Source organism: Mixophyes fleayi, chromosome 6 (genome assembly GCF_038048845.1).
Source record: "Mixophyes fleayi isolate aMixFle1 chromosome 6, aMixFle1.hap1, whole genome shotgun sequence".
NCBI lineage: Eukaryota > Metazoa > Chordata > Amphibia > Anura > Limnodynastidae > Mixophyes > Mixophyes fleayi.
Window position 1 is genome coordinate 78187175 of NC_134407.1, and position 16671 is coordinate 78203845.

The 16671-nt window shown below is 41.8% G+C and overlaps 1 protein-coding gene across 2 annotated transcripts in view; it reads right to left on the reverse strand.

Annotated features, from left to right (window-relative positions):
* RPTOR (regulatory associated protein of MTOR complex 1) overlaps positions 1–16671 on the reverse strand; it is a 208414-nt gene that overhangs the window by 60313 nt on the left and 131430 nt on the right. For both annotated transcript variants that reach the window (XM_075216914.1, XM_075216913.1), the window contains exon 5: positions 12017–12163. In XM_075216914.1, coding sequence (XP_075073015.1) covers positions 12017–12163 — 147 coding nt within the window. The remainder of the gene's footprint in view (positions 1–12016; positions 12164–16671) is intronic.

Genomic DNA, 16671 nt, shown 5'->3' on the forward strand with positions numbered 1-16671 from the left:
TTAAAAATCTAGGCTTAAATAGATGGCAAGAAACACATGAAGATTGTGGTGATCAAAAATTTATTTTGGAAGTATATTAAAAATCAGGATGCCCTGCTAGGTCAAAAATGGGAACAGCATTAAATGAGAAATATCTATTTATCACCTTCAATGCCCTGTGCCCCAAGACACCAATATGTGGCAGGATATTAGTACATCGAAACATTATCTGTTTCTCTCAGAGCAGAGAACACTTCCTAGCCCTGAACATTTCATTCAACCTGTCGCCCTTCACAGCACAGCAATAACACACCATGAGTGGGGGGTCTTGTGGGAGCACAAGGAGGAACAAACCAATCCAGCTGAGAGCAATGGAACATATTAATAGGTTAGGGGATGGGAAAAAGCAGAGAAGAAAGGAGGAGGAAGTTGGTATATCAGGGTAAGCGAATGGATACATTAAATCTGCTTACAAACCTTGCTACAGAAAAATGATGAAGGGGTAGGGGGTGAATAGCGCTATTAAGCAATAATGGGTTGTACAGCGTTGGTCTATAAATTAAATGCAACACTATTTTTTTGGGATGGGGATTGTCACATACACTGTATTATAATTAAAATGTCTAGCTACAAAGCAATACATGGTCCTATGGTTCTTTTACATTATACAAGACATCAAAACTAGAGCAAGAAAGTGGAAAAGGTGCAGTATTAATTTGACTTTTTGGTACCACGGGTGTAAAATTCACAGTCTGGCAATTTTAGTTGGTTAAATCTCTATAAACATTCATAAACACATAAAAGGAGTAAAATGTATCCATCCTGCCTTATAAAATTGCTGAAGCTGGGTCAAGTTAGCTGTGGAGGGCGCCCAGTGTCCCCTATGGACTCAGAGAAAGACATTTACCGGTAAGTAAATTTTGTTTTCTCTTTCATCCATAGGGGACACTGGAAATCTTGACAATGGGGACGTCCGAGAGCAACCCTACCGGGAGGGAGAGCCCTAGAACCCTGCAATACTGATCGACTAAACTGAGAGTCAGAGGGCGATATAGTATCAAATTTGTAAAACCGCACAAAAGCATGTTGACCCGACTAATAGAAACCCCTCTAACAGCTGCCCAAGAAGGGCCTATAGATCGAGTGGAATGAGCAGCAATAGATGGTGGAGGATTCCTAAATGAATCCACATAAGCCTGATGGATAGTAAGACGTATCCATCGTGCTAAGGTCTGCTTAGAAGCAGGCCACCCTGGCCATGCTGAATCATATAATACATACAGTGCATCTGTCTTGCGAATTTATGCCGTTTTTTTCACATATATTCTTAGTGCCCTGACCACATCCAGAGAACGGACGGATGGAGAATTATCCTCCAGGATGGGAACCACTATCGGCTGGTTAATGTGGAAAGCTGATGCAACCTTTGGAAGGAATCCCAGCTTCGTTCTTAATTTCGCTCTGTTATTAAAAAACACTAGATACAGAGATTTACTTGACAGGGCACTGAGATCTTATACATGCCTAGCAGAAGCCAAGGCCAATAATATGACCACCTTCCATGAAAGAAATTTAATTTCCGGTAATTCCAGAGGCTCAAAGAGGGAGAAATGAAGAAAAGATAACCCCAACTCCAAATCCCATGGCATAGTTGGTGCAACAAAGAGGGGTTGCAATCTCAAGACCCCCTGTAAAAAGGTTTGTAACTCCGGAAGAATAGCCAGTTTTCGCTGAAAAAATATAGATAAGACTGATACCTGTACCTTCAGGTATCCTAATCTTAAACCTGCCTGTAAAAACAAGAGAAATCTGGATGTTTTGAAGGCTGAGGTAGATACCTTATGACCCTCACACCATTTAATGTATGATTTCCAGATTCTGTGGTAATGCTTCGATGTGACCTCCTTTCTTGCAGCATAGTTGTAATGACTGTAGAAGGAAAACCTCTGCGCCTTAGGATTGCTCTTTCAGTAGCCATGCCGTGAAACGCAAGCGCTGTAAATCAGTGGTCCCTGCATAAGAAGGACTCTTCTTAGTGGCAGGGGCCAAGGGTTGTCCAGAAGAAGGTACTGAATTACAGAATACCACGCTCTCCGGGCCCAATCCGGCGCTATCAGGAGAATCTTTACCCCTGACCTCCTGATTCTCTTGAGAAGTCGAGGAAGCATGGGGAAAGGAGGGAACACATACCCATACTGGAAGTTGCATGGGGCTGTCAACGCGTCTACCGACACTGCCCCTGGATCCCCCATTAGGTCTATTTGTGGCAGACCCCATCTGCTTACTAGAGCCTTAAACACTTCTGGGTTCAATTCCCATTCTCCTTGTAGAATGTCCTGGCGACTTAAAAAGTCTGCCTCCCAGTTTTCTCTCACTGGTATAAACACGGCCGATATCACCTGGGTGTGATTCTCTGCCCATCGCAGAATGTGACTTACTTCGTTCATTGCACTTCTGCTGCGGGTTCCGCCATGGTGATTTATATATGCCACTGCAGTCGCATTGTCTGACTGCACTTGAATAGCCCTTCCCTGGAGAATGGACTGTGCTCTTTGCAGAGCATAAAATATTGCTCTGAGTACCAGAGAATTTATTGGTAGAATTCTTTCCTGCCAAGACCAACGGACCCTGGAAGATGTGACCTAGAGTCACTGCTTCCCAACCTCTGTGGTCAAGTGGGTCCAGTTTGATACACCAAAAATCCTGCCACTCAGAAGATGGCTTGACTATAGCCACCATATTAGGGACAACCTTGTCTTTGGGGCCAAGGTTACTTACTGTTGTAGAAACAGATGAAATCCTGTCCACTGACTTAAGACCAGCTGCAGGCTCCGGAAGTGGAACCTTCCGTAAGGTATGGCCTCGAACCTGCCACCATCCTCCCCAGCAGGCGTGTACATATGTGGACCGATACCCTGCGGTGTTTTAATATTTCCCCCATCATGCTCTGGATGGCCACTGCCTTCCCCTGTGGGAGAAAAATCTTCTTCTGGACAGTGTCCAAAATCATCCCTAGAAACTTTAGTCTCTGGGAAGGAATCAATCTTGATTTTTCAAAATTGACCACCCATTCGTGTTTTAGTAGCAGCTGATGAGTTAGGGAAATATTTCTGAGCAAAATCTCCCAACTGGAAGCCTTTATAAGGAGATCGTCCAGGTTGATCATAACCCCTTGAATATGAAGCAGTGTCATAATTTCTGTTATTATTTTGGTAAAAACTCTGGGAGCACAGGACAGGCTGAAGGGAAGTGCCTGGAAATGATAATGCCTGTCTTGCACCGCAAACCTGAGGTAGCTTTGGTGAGGCGGCCAAATAGGGACATGTAGATATGCATCCTTCATATCTAGGGATACCATAAACTCCCCCTCCTCCAGGCTTACAATTACAGGCCGAATGGACTCCATTCTGAATCTGATTATTTTTAGAAAAGCATTCAAATTCTTTAAATTGAGGATCAGCCTGACCGACCCATTTGGTTTGGGTACCAGGAATAGGCTGGAATAATATCCCATGCCCTTTGAGTAATCCGGTAATGGTATTATCACACATGAGTCCAGAAAAAGCCGAATAGCCCTTTGAAGGAGTACAAACCTTTCTGTGGAAATTGGCAGCCTGGTTGAGAAAAACTGACACTGAGGAATTTCTCAGAACTCTCTCGTATCCATGAGTGACGAGGCTCGTCACCCATGCATCTGAGCATGTCTCTCTCCAAATCTGAGCGAAATCCTGAAGGCAGCCCCCTACTCTGGGATACCTCAGGTAGGATTAAAGACCATCATGCAGAGGGTTTAGTACTAGAACTACTCTCCTGCGAAGAGGATGCGGGAGCAGAGCGACCTCTGCCCCTGAATCCCCTAGAAGACATGGTAGCTTCTCTGGATCTTCCCCTGTATTTGGTGGAAGTCTGAAAGGACCGAAAAGATTGTGCAGCATAGCTTTTGTGTGGGTTAGGAGTAGCTGAAGGCAGAAAAGAGGATCTTCCCACCCGTAGCCTGGGAAAACCATCTATCTAACTCTTCCCCAAACAACATCTTTCCATTGTAAGGTACAGCTTCTACTCCTCTATTAGAACTCAGATCAGCCTGCCATTGGCTGAGCCAGAGATTCCTGCAGCCCGCCATTGCAGATACGCAGGATCCGACCATGCCCACATCTCTAGCTGCTTCACCTAAATAGGAGGCAGCTTCAGTAATATGGTCTGTTAACCTTACTAAATCTTCAACCTAGGCTTCCTCAGCTATACCACTCCTGAACTGAGAAGCCCATTCCTGTACAGCCCTGTTGACCCATACACTAGCCATAATAGGCCGCAATTGTATTCCGGCTGCAACATATATATTTTTACGAATGGATTCAAGCTTTCTGTCTGAACCATCTCTTAAGGATGTAGCTCCAGGGACTGGTAAGGTCATTTTCTTAGATAACCTAGACACAGAAGAGTCTACAAAAGGAGCCGACTCCCAGTCCTTCCTATTACCCTTAGGGAAGGGAAAGGATGCCAAAACGCTTCGGGGCACCGAGAACCTTTTATCTGGCTTTTCCCATGCCTCTGCAAAATGTTCATCTAGCTCAGCAGACACTGGAAACGTTATAGCTGGCTTATACCTTTTGGTAAAGGACATTAGCTGAGATGAACCTGGGTCAGGCTCACTAACCTTAAGGACCTGGCGGACTGCTATAATCAAAGCTTCTAGCCCGTGTGACACTAACTCCGACCCTTCCTGGATCAGATCTGTGTCTGAATCTTGAAGAGACTCACCTTCTTCCAAAGGAGGTAGTTTCACAACATCAGATTCATCTGACTGTAATATGACAGGCAAACCTCTTTTTTTAGTCACTAAAGTGACATGGGGCCCTGAAGCTGCCGGGGTTACAGATTTTGCTAAGCGCTCAACCCTGTGAGCCAAAGACTGGGCCCGTTTAGGTTCAAGTTGAAACCTAGATGCTTCCCTTTCGTGTCTAAAAGCAGCTAGTTCGGCTGTTAATGCCGACATAGCTCTGGCCCTCTGGGCTACCCATACCGGGGTCACCTCGATCTGGGGGAGAGCAGACTGGGTGGTAACAGGCGTAATACAATTCTCACAGTATTGTACAAGATCACTCTGGCCTGAAATAAACTTAACAAGTTCTGCATACTATAAATTTTTCAGAAATCTTAGCTGCCCCCTTCCCCAACATGTCTCATAACATACAACACAGGGAAAAACAATGAAAGGAAAAAAAGCAGGAGAAGCAGATAGAGAGGACATGAGCTATGCATATACCTATATACACTGCATGTAACAACAAGCAGCGTCTAGACCTGTGACGACATACTCACATTTTCTGCAACTCAATGCTCTATCTCCATTGTTTTGGGCTTTGAGTGATTTGGCTGGTGTGGCAAGGGGGGACTGCAGCACCCCTCTCGGGAGCTAGCATAGTGGAGAGGACCTTTTTTTTGAACTTCACAGCCTCTGCATTAGGTTCCGCCCCTTCTGCTTAGCGCTTCCAAACTGCCCCCTCTTGCTCCCACCGATCCTCCCACAAGTGGGAGGAATCAGCTCTACTATACCTGCTGCCTGGCTTCGCCAGGTTGCGTGGTATAGCAGTGGTAACCAGAAGCAAACTGCAGCAGCTGCGGTGTGATACCTAGAGACAGTGGTCTCGTTTGCTGGGATGCCAAGCCTCAATCTGTTTGTGAAATGGGCTGGTCCCCCCGATGGATCCCTTGGTGCAGATGAAGGTAAGAGGCAGACTAACCTATCTGTCCTCAGGCTTGAGCTTCTCTAAAAACTAACAAAAGTTGTGAAAATAAATAAAATCTATTGGAAAAGCCTAAAGTGTGTCCAACTCCTCGGGCACAAATCTAAACTGGGTTGTAGGAGGGACATAGAGAGGATATAGTCAGCACTTCAAATAAACTTTATTGTGCCAACTCCAAGCGAACACTCACTCTATACCCCATTGTCAAGATTTCCAGTGTCCCCTATGGATGAAAGAGAAATATTAACCCAGTTTCTACACATATGATCTGGATGTGGTAGAAAACTTCTTTAGAGTATGTGGCCAGTATGGTGGCCATCTTGAATGCAACTAATTTTTTAAGTGGTAAAATAGTCATACGACATCAAACATGCAGAATTTTTAAGAAAACAATGGAGCTCTTTGTTTTAACGTAACATTATTCATTCTCAAGTTTTATCTGAGTTTGGTTTTGCAAGTAGTACAGTTGCCAAGCTCCTTGCCAAAATTAAACAAATCGGATCAGTAGCAGATAAACTAAAAAGTGGAGTTTGGCAACTACACTGTGACTAAAGGGTGGCCTATTTGGGTGATACTGTTTGAAAAAATTTGCTAAAGCACGTGTGCTTTGTTCTGCAGATATCAAGACAATCTCAACAGGTTCTGTTTGTGTTAGTGCCATTAATGTCACTACTTGCAAAATAAAACTCACTAAAGAATGTGGGTGGGTCACAAAGAATAAAGTTCTGGTATGTCCCTGCGAGTCACTTTTGTCAGACCAAAAGTGTGCGCGCAATGTGGAGGGGAGAGTGTGTGTGCAATCCAACGCTAGAGGTCAGTAGACCGTCCAGGAGCATGAGGAGGAAGTGACTGCCGCCACTTGGTGCTTTATACACAAAATGGGTCAAGACACAGTCGTATCCATCTGCTGCTGAAGCTAAAGTGGGGACAGTGGCGCATGACAAAACCCCCCGGGGGCTCCAACTATTGGCCGGACAGCAGTGGAGAGGAGTATGCCCCTAACACTTCGGACGAGAGTGGTTCAGACACCAGCGGTGATGCTCCATTGCCCACCAGCGGAGAAAAGTGCCCAGAGATGAGTTCTATGTACGACCATTCTCGACCATCTGGCAGCAGTGTTTTAAACACAGAGGGTCAAAGAGATGACGGGGGGGGTCTGTCTAAACGCAATCCAGAAACAGCGATGGCTGCAGGCCGTATAACAAAAAGCAGTACTGTCTGTACTGTGAGAAGTCCCTCTCAAAAATAGCCGGACACATGGAGCGAGTTCACCGTAATGAGAATGAAGTAGCCTGGGCCATGAAATTCCCCAAGCACTCGAAAGAAATGTGCATGCAATTGGCACATGTTCGCAATAGGGGCAACTTTGCACACAACGCTGAGGCAATAAGTACAGGAGATGGCGTTCTGGTCCCATGCAAACTTCCAGACAAAGAGATGGATGCCGAAGGCTTGATGCACTGTGCCGCCTGCCAAGGCTTGTTTGCAAGGAAATACCTGTGGCGACACATTAAGAGATGTAAGCTAAGCGGTAGGGGCAATAAGCTCACACCAAGCAAAAACAGAGTCCAGACACTGTATGCCTTTGCTCAGCCTGTTCCACCTGAAATCAGTGGTGGCTTTTGAAAGCTCTTGAGTGACATGACCCAGGATGAAGTCTTACTCACAGCCAAAAATGACTGATGGATCATGCAGATGGGGCAGCATCTCTTCAACTGGGTCAGTTCAGATGTTGGTAGGCACAAGTACATCAAACAGAAGCTTAGAGAAATGGGCAGGCTACTGCTACAGGCCAGAAGAGCTACCCATTTGAAGAGGATGGAAGACTTTAGCACCACATCAAACTTTCTGCATGTAGTAGACGCTGTGGAGACAGGTACATTTAAGACGCCCTCACTGAAACTCAAGGTCAGGCACGGCCTGCAAAAGAAAGGGAGCATTGTGCAGTGCCGAGCCATGATGGAGGGCTGCACTGCTGCGGTTGAAAACACACAAAACTTAAGGAAGATAAATGAGGCAAGATGGAACGAGTTGATCTCATCGGCTGTCTTGGAAACTCTTAAGGAGTCCAAGTGGAACATGCATGCCTCAGCTCTTACTTTTCACAGAAGATGTGAAAAAGATGCACTTGTACATTGATGAAAAGCAGCAAGCCTACTAAAGTGGTCTATCCACCGAGCCAACTATTAACCATTGGGTACTGTTTGCAAAAGTCACCCTGACACAGGTGATCTTGTTCAATCGAAGAAGGGAAGGGGAAGTTTCCAAAATGCTGCATATGACGTTCGCCCGAGGGTTTGGGGGGTCAAACATCCCCACACGCTGTCTTCCACGAGGCTTCGAAAGAACCTTCCACTTTCTCAAAGGTGCTTAACTTAAACGACACATAACTGGATTAGTTGACAGACTTCCTTGGGAACGACATCAGGGTGCACCGGCATTATTACCGCCTCCCAGAAGGTACCGTCCAACTCGCCAAGATCAGCAAACTGTTAATGGCTCTCGAGAGTGGCAGACTGGCCGAATTCAAAGGCAAGAATTGTGGACAAGATGTGAATTGATCCGAATGGTAAGAAGGAAATCTTGTGTCTGATGTATGCTTTTGACTTTTACCTTGGTCATTTACATATTGTTTTCTTTTCAGAACGGTCCAGCTACCGGAGCGTCATGTCGGATGATCAGCAATCCGTCATGACAGAGGGACATGCGTTTGGTCGAAACTTCCATGTGAGAAGAGCGGCAGAGTATTTACCTGGCAACACAGGACCAGTGCTCAGCCATGGCTTCCACAAGTAGGTGTAGCACACAGTTTCTCTAGGCAAAAGGAACTTTGCCTTCTCTAATTTGCAGAGCCGTAATAGACAACTTCCTTTCAGTTTGCAAAGAAGTGTAGAGGAAAACCTGGCACAGAGAGGAGGTTTAGACTGTGGAGAAAGACCTGATGAAGTTTATATAGACATGCCGGGTGCCCAGAAAGTGTGACTGTGTTGTGTACCTCATGGCTGAATCCATCCATACTGAAAGATCGGAACTGGTCGGGGGGGGATGGGTTTCATAAAGAACCACATAGCAGCTTTAAAGGGGGGTCAAACTTGCTGAAATGATGCACAGTGGTTGAACAGGGCTGTAACCTCCATTGCTAGCTGACGGTGTAAGCAGGCACGCGGATGTTTCGCAGACAACCAAAAAAACATTAAACTTTCCCCACCATTATTGTTATTTATGTATGTGGGAATGAGGATTTCTTCAGACAGTCAAAATACATGAAACTTGCAGGATCAGGACAGGGAGAAAAATGTTTTGATTTTAATTTGGAAGTGTATGGAGGTATGCATGGATGCATAAGGAATTCTGTAGTGTATGCACTGTGCTATGTGGAGGCATTAAATTCATACTGGGAGCATGCAAAACTTTAAAACAATTTGCAATATCAATATATGCATATAAATAGGTAGGTAGCATTGTCGCCAACTCCCTCTAATTCCCAGAAGAGTTAAACATTTTAAAGTTTGTCGCTGAAACGACAAACTACTCATATGCTCTTCTAAATATCTGTACTTATTTAGTATACTGTATAAGGTACGATTTATAGATGGATGAAAAACTAACTATGCAGATTCTTACAGCAGCCAGCAAATGTATAGCACAGAATAAGAGATGCAAGTGAATGGAAGCCAGTAGAAAAACCAAGGAGGAACAGACACTTGGCAGACAGTTCCTGACATTGTACAGAGGTACAACTCTCCCACATGACCGTTAGGACTATCTGATAGTCAGGGCAAGTGATATGCTTTACAAATTATGACAAAAAGATACACCGAAAATATTATAAAAGTTACCATATATAGAGAATGTTATTGTCCAAAACAATTCAGTTAAATGTTCCCTTAATCAAATAATAAAACCTTAATTCCAGCTGCTCTGTCCCAAATAGAAACAAAGATCAATGCCATACGGTTGAATATGCTGTAGTCTTAAAATGCAGGGATAGGCCTCTTAGAAAGCTATGATAGATCAAATGCAAAAAAATTTTAGAGGTATAAAATCAAGTACGAATTTATAGATCTAAAATCTAAACGCCTCATGCCCAAGGAAGAAGTACTGCACTTTGAATATAGCTGCAATGTTCAGGTCTACCATAAGCCCCAAAGTGCTTTTTATCAGCTAAAAACCTGTAAATGCATAGATTTGTATTTTTATCTGTAGCAAGGTGTTTTTCCACATGGTCTATTGCTGGCAATGCTGTTTCCTTTCAGCTGTCTTGTGTCCAGGAAAATGGGACAAGTTACCCATAGAGGCGAATGGACTACCAAAGTGTCCAATGTCTGTCTGATTTTGCACAATTCTATTCTGCATCCAGGACAGGGGACAAGGAACCCATAAAGGCGTGGGGACTAGCAAAGTGCCAAGTGTCTGGGTGATTAGCAATATGAGTGCATATACTTCATGATATTATAGTTCTAAAAATCTTCTTGCATTTGAAAATTTGTGGCTTTGATGTTTACAAATTATGAAACAGAGGCAAGCCAACAGCAGCGAAGAAGAAGTGCAAGCAAGGTGGCATTCTACTGCCTTGTACATTACTATACTAATGGTAGAACAATGGTGTTGCAGAGTTGAAAGAACAACATAAGATGCAGGACACTTTCTGCCCACTTTGCAGCTATGGAAGGGATTCCAATAGATGTACTACCTAACCAGAGAGCTGGGCATGTTTTCCCTTCACTTTCTAAACATGTACATACCCCATTGCTGGCCGCTACTTTAATTAGTAAGGACCCACTGACTGCCAGAGGCGCCTAGATGGTGGCAGATGGCTTCTACACCTGACAACTCTGCATTAATACATTTTATTACGTGCAAGTTTTACATTAGGCTTTTCTATTTTACTGTTTTTGTGCACCTGCTTTATTTCTGTTAATGTCCACATTGACCCACACCATGATAACTCACCTTTTATCACAAACACACTACAAGAAACACAGACTTTATAATGCTATTCCTATCATTTTCATGTGCCTGTTGTTTATAAAATGCATAAAGGAAATAAGACATGTGGGGTCATAAGTTGTAACCCGGCATGAACACGTTATTGTTTTCTGACTACATAAGTGATAAACATGACTGAGAAATACTCTGAATAGTCATCTATTGCCATTTCTTATCATAATTGGTGTAAATGATTTACAGCCACATAGTAAACTGTCCAATGCTGAAAGGTCCATAGCACAGAGCAATAATATATGTCAAAATAACTAAAATATGGAAAACAAAAAACAGGAAGAGGAGTGTCTAGCATTTTAACCTGGGTATTCATCACTTATAAGAGCCGGAATGACGGGTAAAAGGCCCGGTCCTACAATTATTGGGGCACAGACAGTTCAGATGCTAAGCACCTTCTTTTATATGTATATGTAGAAAGGACAGGAATGTATAGAACTGAAAATAGCAGCAACACAATTAACCCCTCCCCCTTTATAGACAGATCCCTCAAGCCTCTCCACCAGGAATTAGTTTGCTGCCGAGTTTTTCCTGACCTTATTAATATCCTCATCTGAAATTAGATGTTTGTTTTGAAAGTGAGCAAGATTACAATCATTTGGATGCTTTGGGTGCCAATTATAGGCGAGCATAGTGCTGAATGCAATTTAGGTCTTTGGAAACGCTGCTCTTAGCAGCTGAGAAATAAATGAGTTGTCCTCTAAAGTCTCAGAGCTCATAATTAGAAGGCGCCTGGCAAAACGTTTGCAGCTCAATGCATATTTATGGAAACATTCCAATACGATACAAGCTGACGCTCTGCAGGGAAGAGGGGCGAAAATCAAACACTAAAGCAGAAGAGTTTCCAAAGCCTCAATGGAGGGAGAGGAAATGGAGATACTTTCACACAAAAGATGGCAAAACATGGGCAAATTCTGCTGTTTGGAGCGAGCGCCTACCAAAAGGTCCCCAGGAGGACAAACATGTAGATCAAATCAGATGCATAGTTTGAGGCCAAGCACTCAGATCAAATGGGGCCCTAAATTAAAGGAATTGCACACTTTCCTTGTGATAAAAGCCAACCAGTGCTTTTGGCAGTGATTATCCAGCAGAAGGGGGTATTTACTATAACGTAATCATCATATTGGCTGTGAGCATCTCTAAAACAATTAGGGACCAAACTCTATGGCACTGAATGCTTCCCCCCCCTTTTCATGACTCTCAATGATTTTAAAACTGGTGATTGGCATTTGATACAAGTTTGGCCACCTTTTGATAACACAAGTGAGCAGGATCATTTCCATTGTTACCTCAAGCTCCTGCTCTCTCTGCAACGCAAATTGCTTGAATGACTTAACGATGAGTCCAGCGTTGGAACAGTCGTACACAAAGATAGAGGGGCTTCCCATCCAGGTCTGTAGGTCATATATGGAGAGGGGGATGTATTGTGTGTAGTTCTAAAATAAAGAAAAATTGTATTAAGAAGACCTTCCAAATTATTGCTGGAAATATAGATAAAACATTGTTTCAGTACAAATATCTTTTTTTTTTTTATCTTGACGAGCAAAGAAAAAAAAAAAAAAAATATAAAAAATAAATAAATAATATATATATATATATATATATATATATATATATATATATATATATATATATATATATATATATATATGGTATTAAACTCATGATAAATATGATAGTCATATGTGTGCAAGTAACATTCAGCAAATTTACGATTAGTAACATTTAAACATTTACTGTCCCCTTTTACAATTAAACCATTATAAATTCTATCACTTTAGCTATTCCTCCATTTTCCAAAACAGTACAGAAACAAAAAACATAATATAATTTAAAGATCATACTCCAACAGTAAATGTTTATTTTTAACTAAAGCACCCACATGAACCCAATTGCGAGATTTCTAAAAAAAAAAAAAACACACACACATATATATATATATTTATTTATTTTTTATTATTTTTTGCCAATCACACAACTAAACTGGCTAAGTTAAGAAGTATAATACAACACAGCAGAGATTTACAACCAAACTTTCAAATTCTCAGAACATGGCCCTGAAGTTACTAGCTGACCCCTAATAGTGGTGTAAAGTCACAACCCAATGTATATGATGAAATGGGTCATGTTTGTATAGATCTAAGCACAAAAGACTTGGTGTGTGTATACAGTAACATATTATGACCAGAATAAAATTCTGCTATGCAGTAGTAACTTTCACTGACTGCCAGCATGTTTCATCTTCATAGTGATCAGCCACCAGGGGTAAATCTATACTTCCTGCATTCTCTTGATGAAGAAAGCGCCTCCTGCAGCCAACTACTGGTGAGCACCTCCTATGGAGTGTTTGTACATCACAACTAACGTTAGCATTAGTCACACACACACACGGAATTGAACAAAACACCTGGAGGACATTTTTAAAGTGTACAGAGGGTGGGGAATTGAGTGTGCCTTTAGAAATAGAATAGTTAAATGCTAACACCACCACAGCAAGAGTGAAGATAATAACATGAGCATAATCTTCAGAAAGGGAGCGCTAACATGAGATTCCTGGCTTCTGTATAATTTGACATCCTAGTGCATCATGCATCCCTATAATTATTAACACCTGCAATCAAGCTGCTCAGCCTTATTGTGAGATGTGTAATGTGTAAATATGTAAGCATTATGGCTAAATACAGAGGCTGATCAGGCACTCGGCAGATCGTAAGGTGTATCTGGCCTTTAGGCGCTGTCCCGCACTTCCTGGCCAACTGATGACATCTCGCACATGTCGATGAAGACATCAACGATTCCAAAGATAAAGACAAAAAATATTCGATTCCCTATATTGTTTATAGTCCAATTTATCCAAAGTATATTCCTCCCATTGGGCTCTAGGGTGTTCACCCATATCCTTCAGTTTTCATAAATTCCCCTTTATTGCTTTTCAACAGGATAATGAGACTAAAGCATAAAATCCACCAACACACTTGTGCAAGTATGTACATAGTGTACATTGCTCCTTCGCCCCATGCCAGGATCCTGCCCATCTTCAAGTCCCTCAGCCAACAACAGGCCGCCAGCCACCAAATTGACCCACCCTGAAAATTTGGGAATTTCCGTTGGGATTAAACCATGGGCTTTGTAAGAGCTTCCTATCTGACCAATTCATGCGAGAAGTATTGTGGACCGCAAGCAACACTTAGTCACTGTCGCACTGATTCAGGTAGGCGGAGTGGGTACACAAAAAGCTGGTAGACTCTATGGTCTTGAGCTACTATTGGTGGCAGTGTGGGGGATACAAACTTCGGGACGTGTGCAAATATTTGTGAGTGTTCGACTGTTGGACAGCCATTCTTGGCCAGTTTTGGGTTTGAGTCATAATAGGGGGATAAAAGCCAGCTATATTACTCAGTTGTTTTTTTGTGTGTTTCTTTCATACATTTGTATACATTTTCACTATATAGTGCGATTATGTTAATTGATGTTACCCTCCTGGCAGTTAAAATATAAATTGCTTTAATTATCATTAATGTTGATGTGCCAGGAATTCTACCATAGTGGTGCTACACAGCCCCCTTTGATCCATAAAATTAGGGGTCTGGTGGGAAGACCAGGTTTCCACCCAGACACAAGTGACAGGACAGCAGCTGGAGTCAGTCCATTCCTGTGGGCAGGATTAGAACATCATAATATGATATAAAAATGTATTTCAACAAAGTGATTTAAGTCTTTTGAACACTTTGAACACTGTCAGCGATTAAAAAAATGGGCCTTATGACACCCTATCTTTGTTTAATTATATAAATGGATTATTTCAATTTGGAGTGATTAGAGCCTGTGCATTAAACATCCAGTAATAAGTGACAACCTAAAATGTGACTAAAAAATATCCGCTGTACATAGCATATCAGGAATCTTTCTTCCTAAACTAAATTTACATATTGTCAAATAGAAAATCTCCTTAACCATTCCCATTATTTCAGTAGCATCGATGGATCTACACGGTTGTCTACAATGTGCAGCTGTAGTGTAGATTTTTAGTATATGACTAATCTACATAGAAGTACAAGTAAACTTATGCATACTTCTACCCATAATACCTTGATGCTAGCAATAATCCCTGTCTCTATGTAGAAAAGATGGCTGTGCTTTGTCTTAGTCATCTTTACATAGAAAAGATTATTGATATTTTGTTTATGGAAATAATTCCTGAACCTTATCGAAACAACTTCAGTGTACTTAAATCTTTATACATTTGCGTTTTTTTCCCAAGATGCACATACAATGGTTTTTAATTAAAAATACACTTAGTCTGAAAACAATCGTCTATCAATATTTGCCTTCACCATATAAGACTTCCAATAAACTATTAACATACTTTGTGCTATATATGCGAATGGTGCCCAGTGACAGCAGAAGGGACAAGGCCTTGACATCCCCAGTATAATGAATGTTATCATAGTTGCAAAACAGTGACCTTTTCATTTCAAAACATAACAACAACATTTTCTTGTACAAGATGACATTTTCACTATTTAATAAACTGTATTTGAAGCGTGCCCAATGTTTAAGAACTAGGTTTACAAAGTAAGAGATGTTGTAAGCATGTGAAGGCTTATAGATGCCTATCTAAAAATAAATGAGGTGCCCCATTCAAAAGTAATCCTATTTCTGCAATGAATCAATCGAACAGACTGAAAGACTCCTTATCGTTTTATATTTTTTGCATCCCGATAAAAGGCTCTCTAAGGAAGAGGCGAATGCTGTAAAGGAATTGAATAACTGTAAAGCAAAGACAAAAGTCTATGCTGAACATTAAATAAGAACAGAAATTGAGTGAGGAATGCAGATAGCAAAGGGAAAGCAAATTTCAACCGAATCCTCTGGCATATGCCAACAATGTGCGAAAACCCCAAACAACAAAGGGTTAACTTCAGCATGTTGTGTAATAAACAAGAACATAATCTGATTACTGCTGCTGATGCCTCTTGCAGGCAGGGTGAGGATTAGTGTGCAATAACTGGTCTCTTAAGAGACACGCAGCACTAGCATTCACTGTGACGTTCAAAGAGTTCCATCCCACCCGGGAAATCAGAGAGAGCGAGAGAGAGACTGCGATTCAGGAACAAGGCAGGGGGAGCAGGAGAAGGCTGGATAAAGTGGGATTTACAGTCACAAGAAATGCAAACACTGGAACACAATTTCAGACAAATTGCTTCTTGTATTATATTAAGGAAGTGAGGAAAGGAGGAGAAGCATTGGAAACAGCAAAGCTCCCTGAACTGAAAAACAATTTATGTTAAATAAAAACAAAATTATCCAAGTTGCTGCTTGGGAAGAAAAAAAAATAATAATCTACTCGGAGTAGTCAAAATGTGCATTACTGGATATCCGCATTTATCAAAGAAAACAATGGAAGTTATTTACGAAGGGTGAAAGTGTGACTCCGCATTACAAACACAGCTTTGGACCTGCTGTGCGTCTTGATATGCACAAATGCACAGTTTTAATAATTTGATTGATAATATTTATCTATACAATGTCCTGCAAGGACCAAGTTATTATGAACACCTTGGTGTATAAAGTCTCCTTCCTCTAGAGGAACACATTTTACACAAGTAATTGGGTATTTATATTATACAAATTTGTTCATCAAACAGGGACAGACATTCTATAAAAACAGTACAGTAACTCTCCACTAAAAAGCACAAGGAAATGTTATTTAAAGGTAGGGTATAGCTGATCAGGTATGAATAACTTTTACAGAGCCCATTGACACTTTCGCCAGCAACGTAGTCCAGCTTGAAACTCAAGGTGACAATGCTCATATTGGTTACAGGGTAGTCCTAGCCTCACCCACTTCTAACTAACTTACACAACATAAGTAGCATGCACTCACAACCTAGTGAGACAGAAAATTACATCAGGTTATCTACTGTAATTTAATTTATGTACT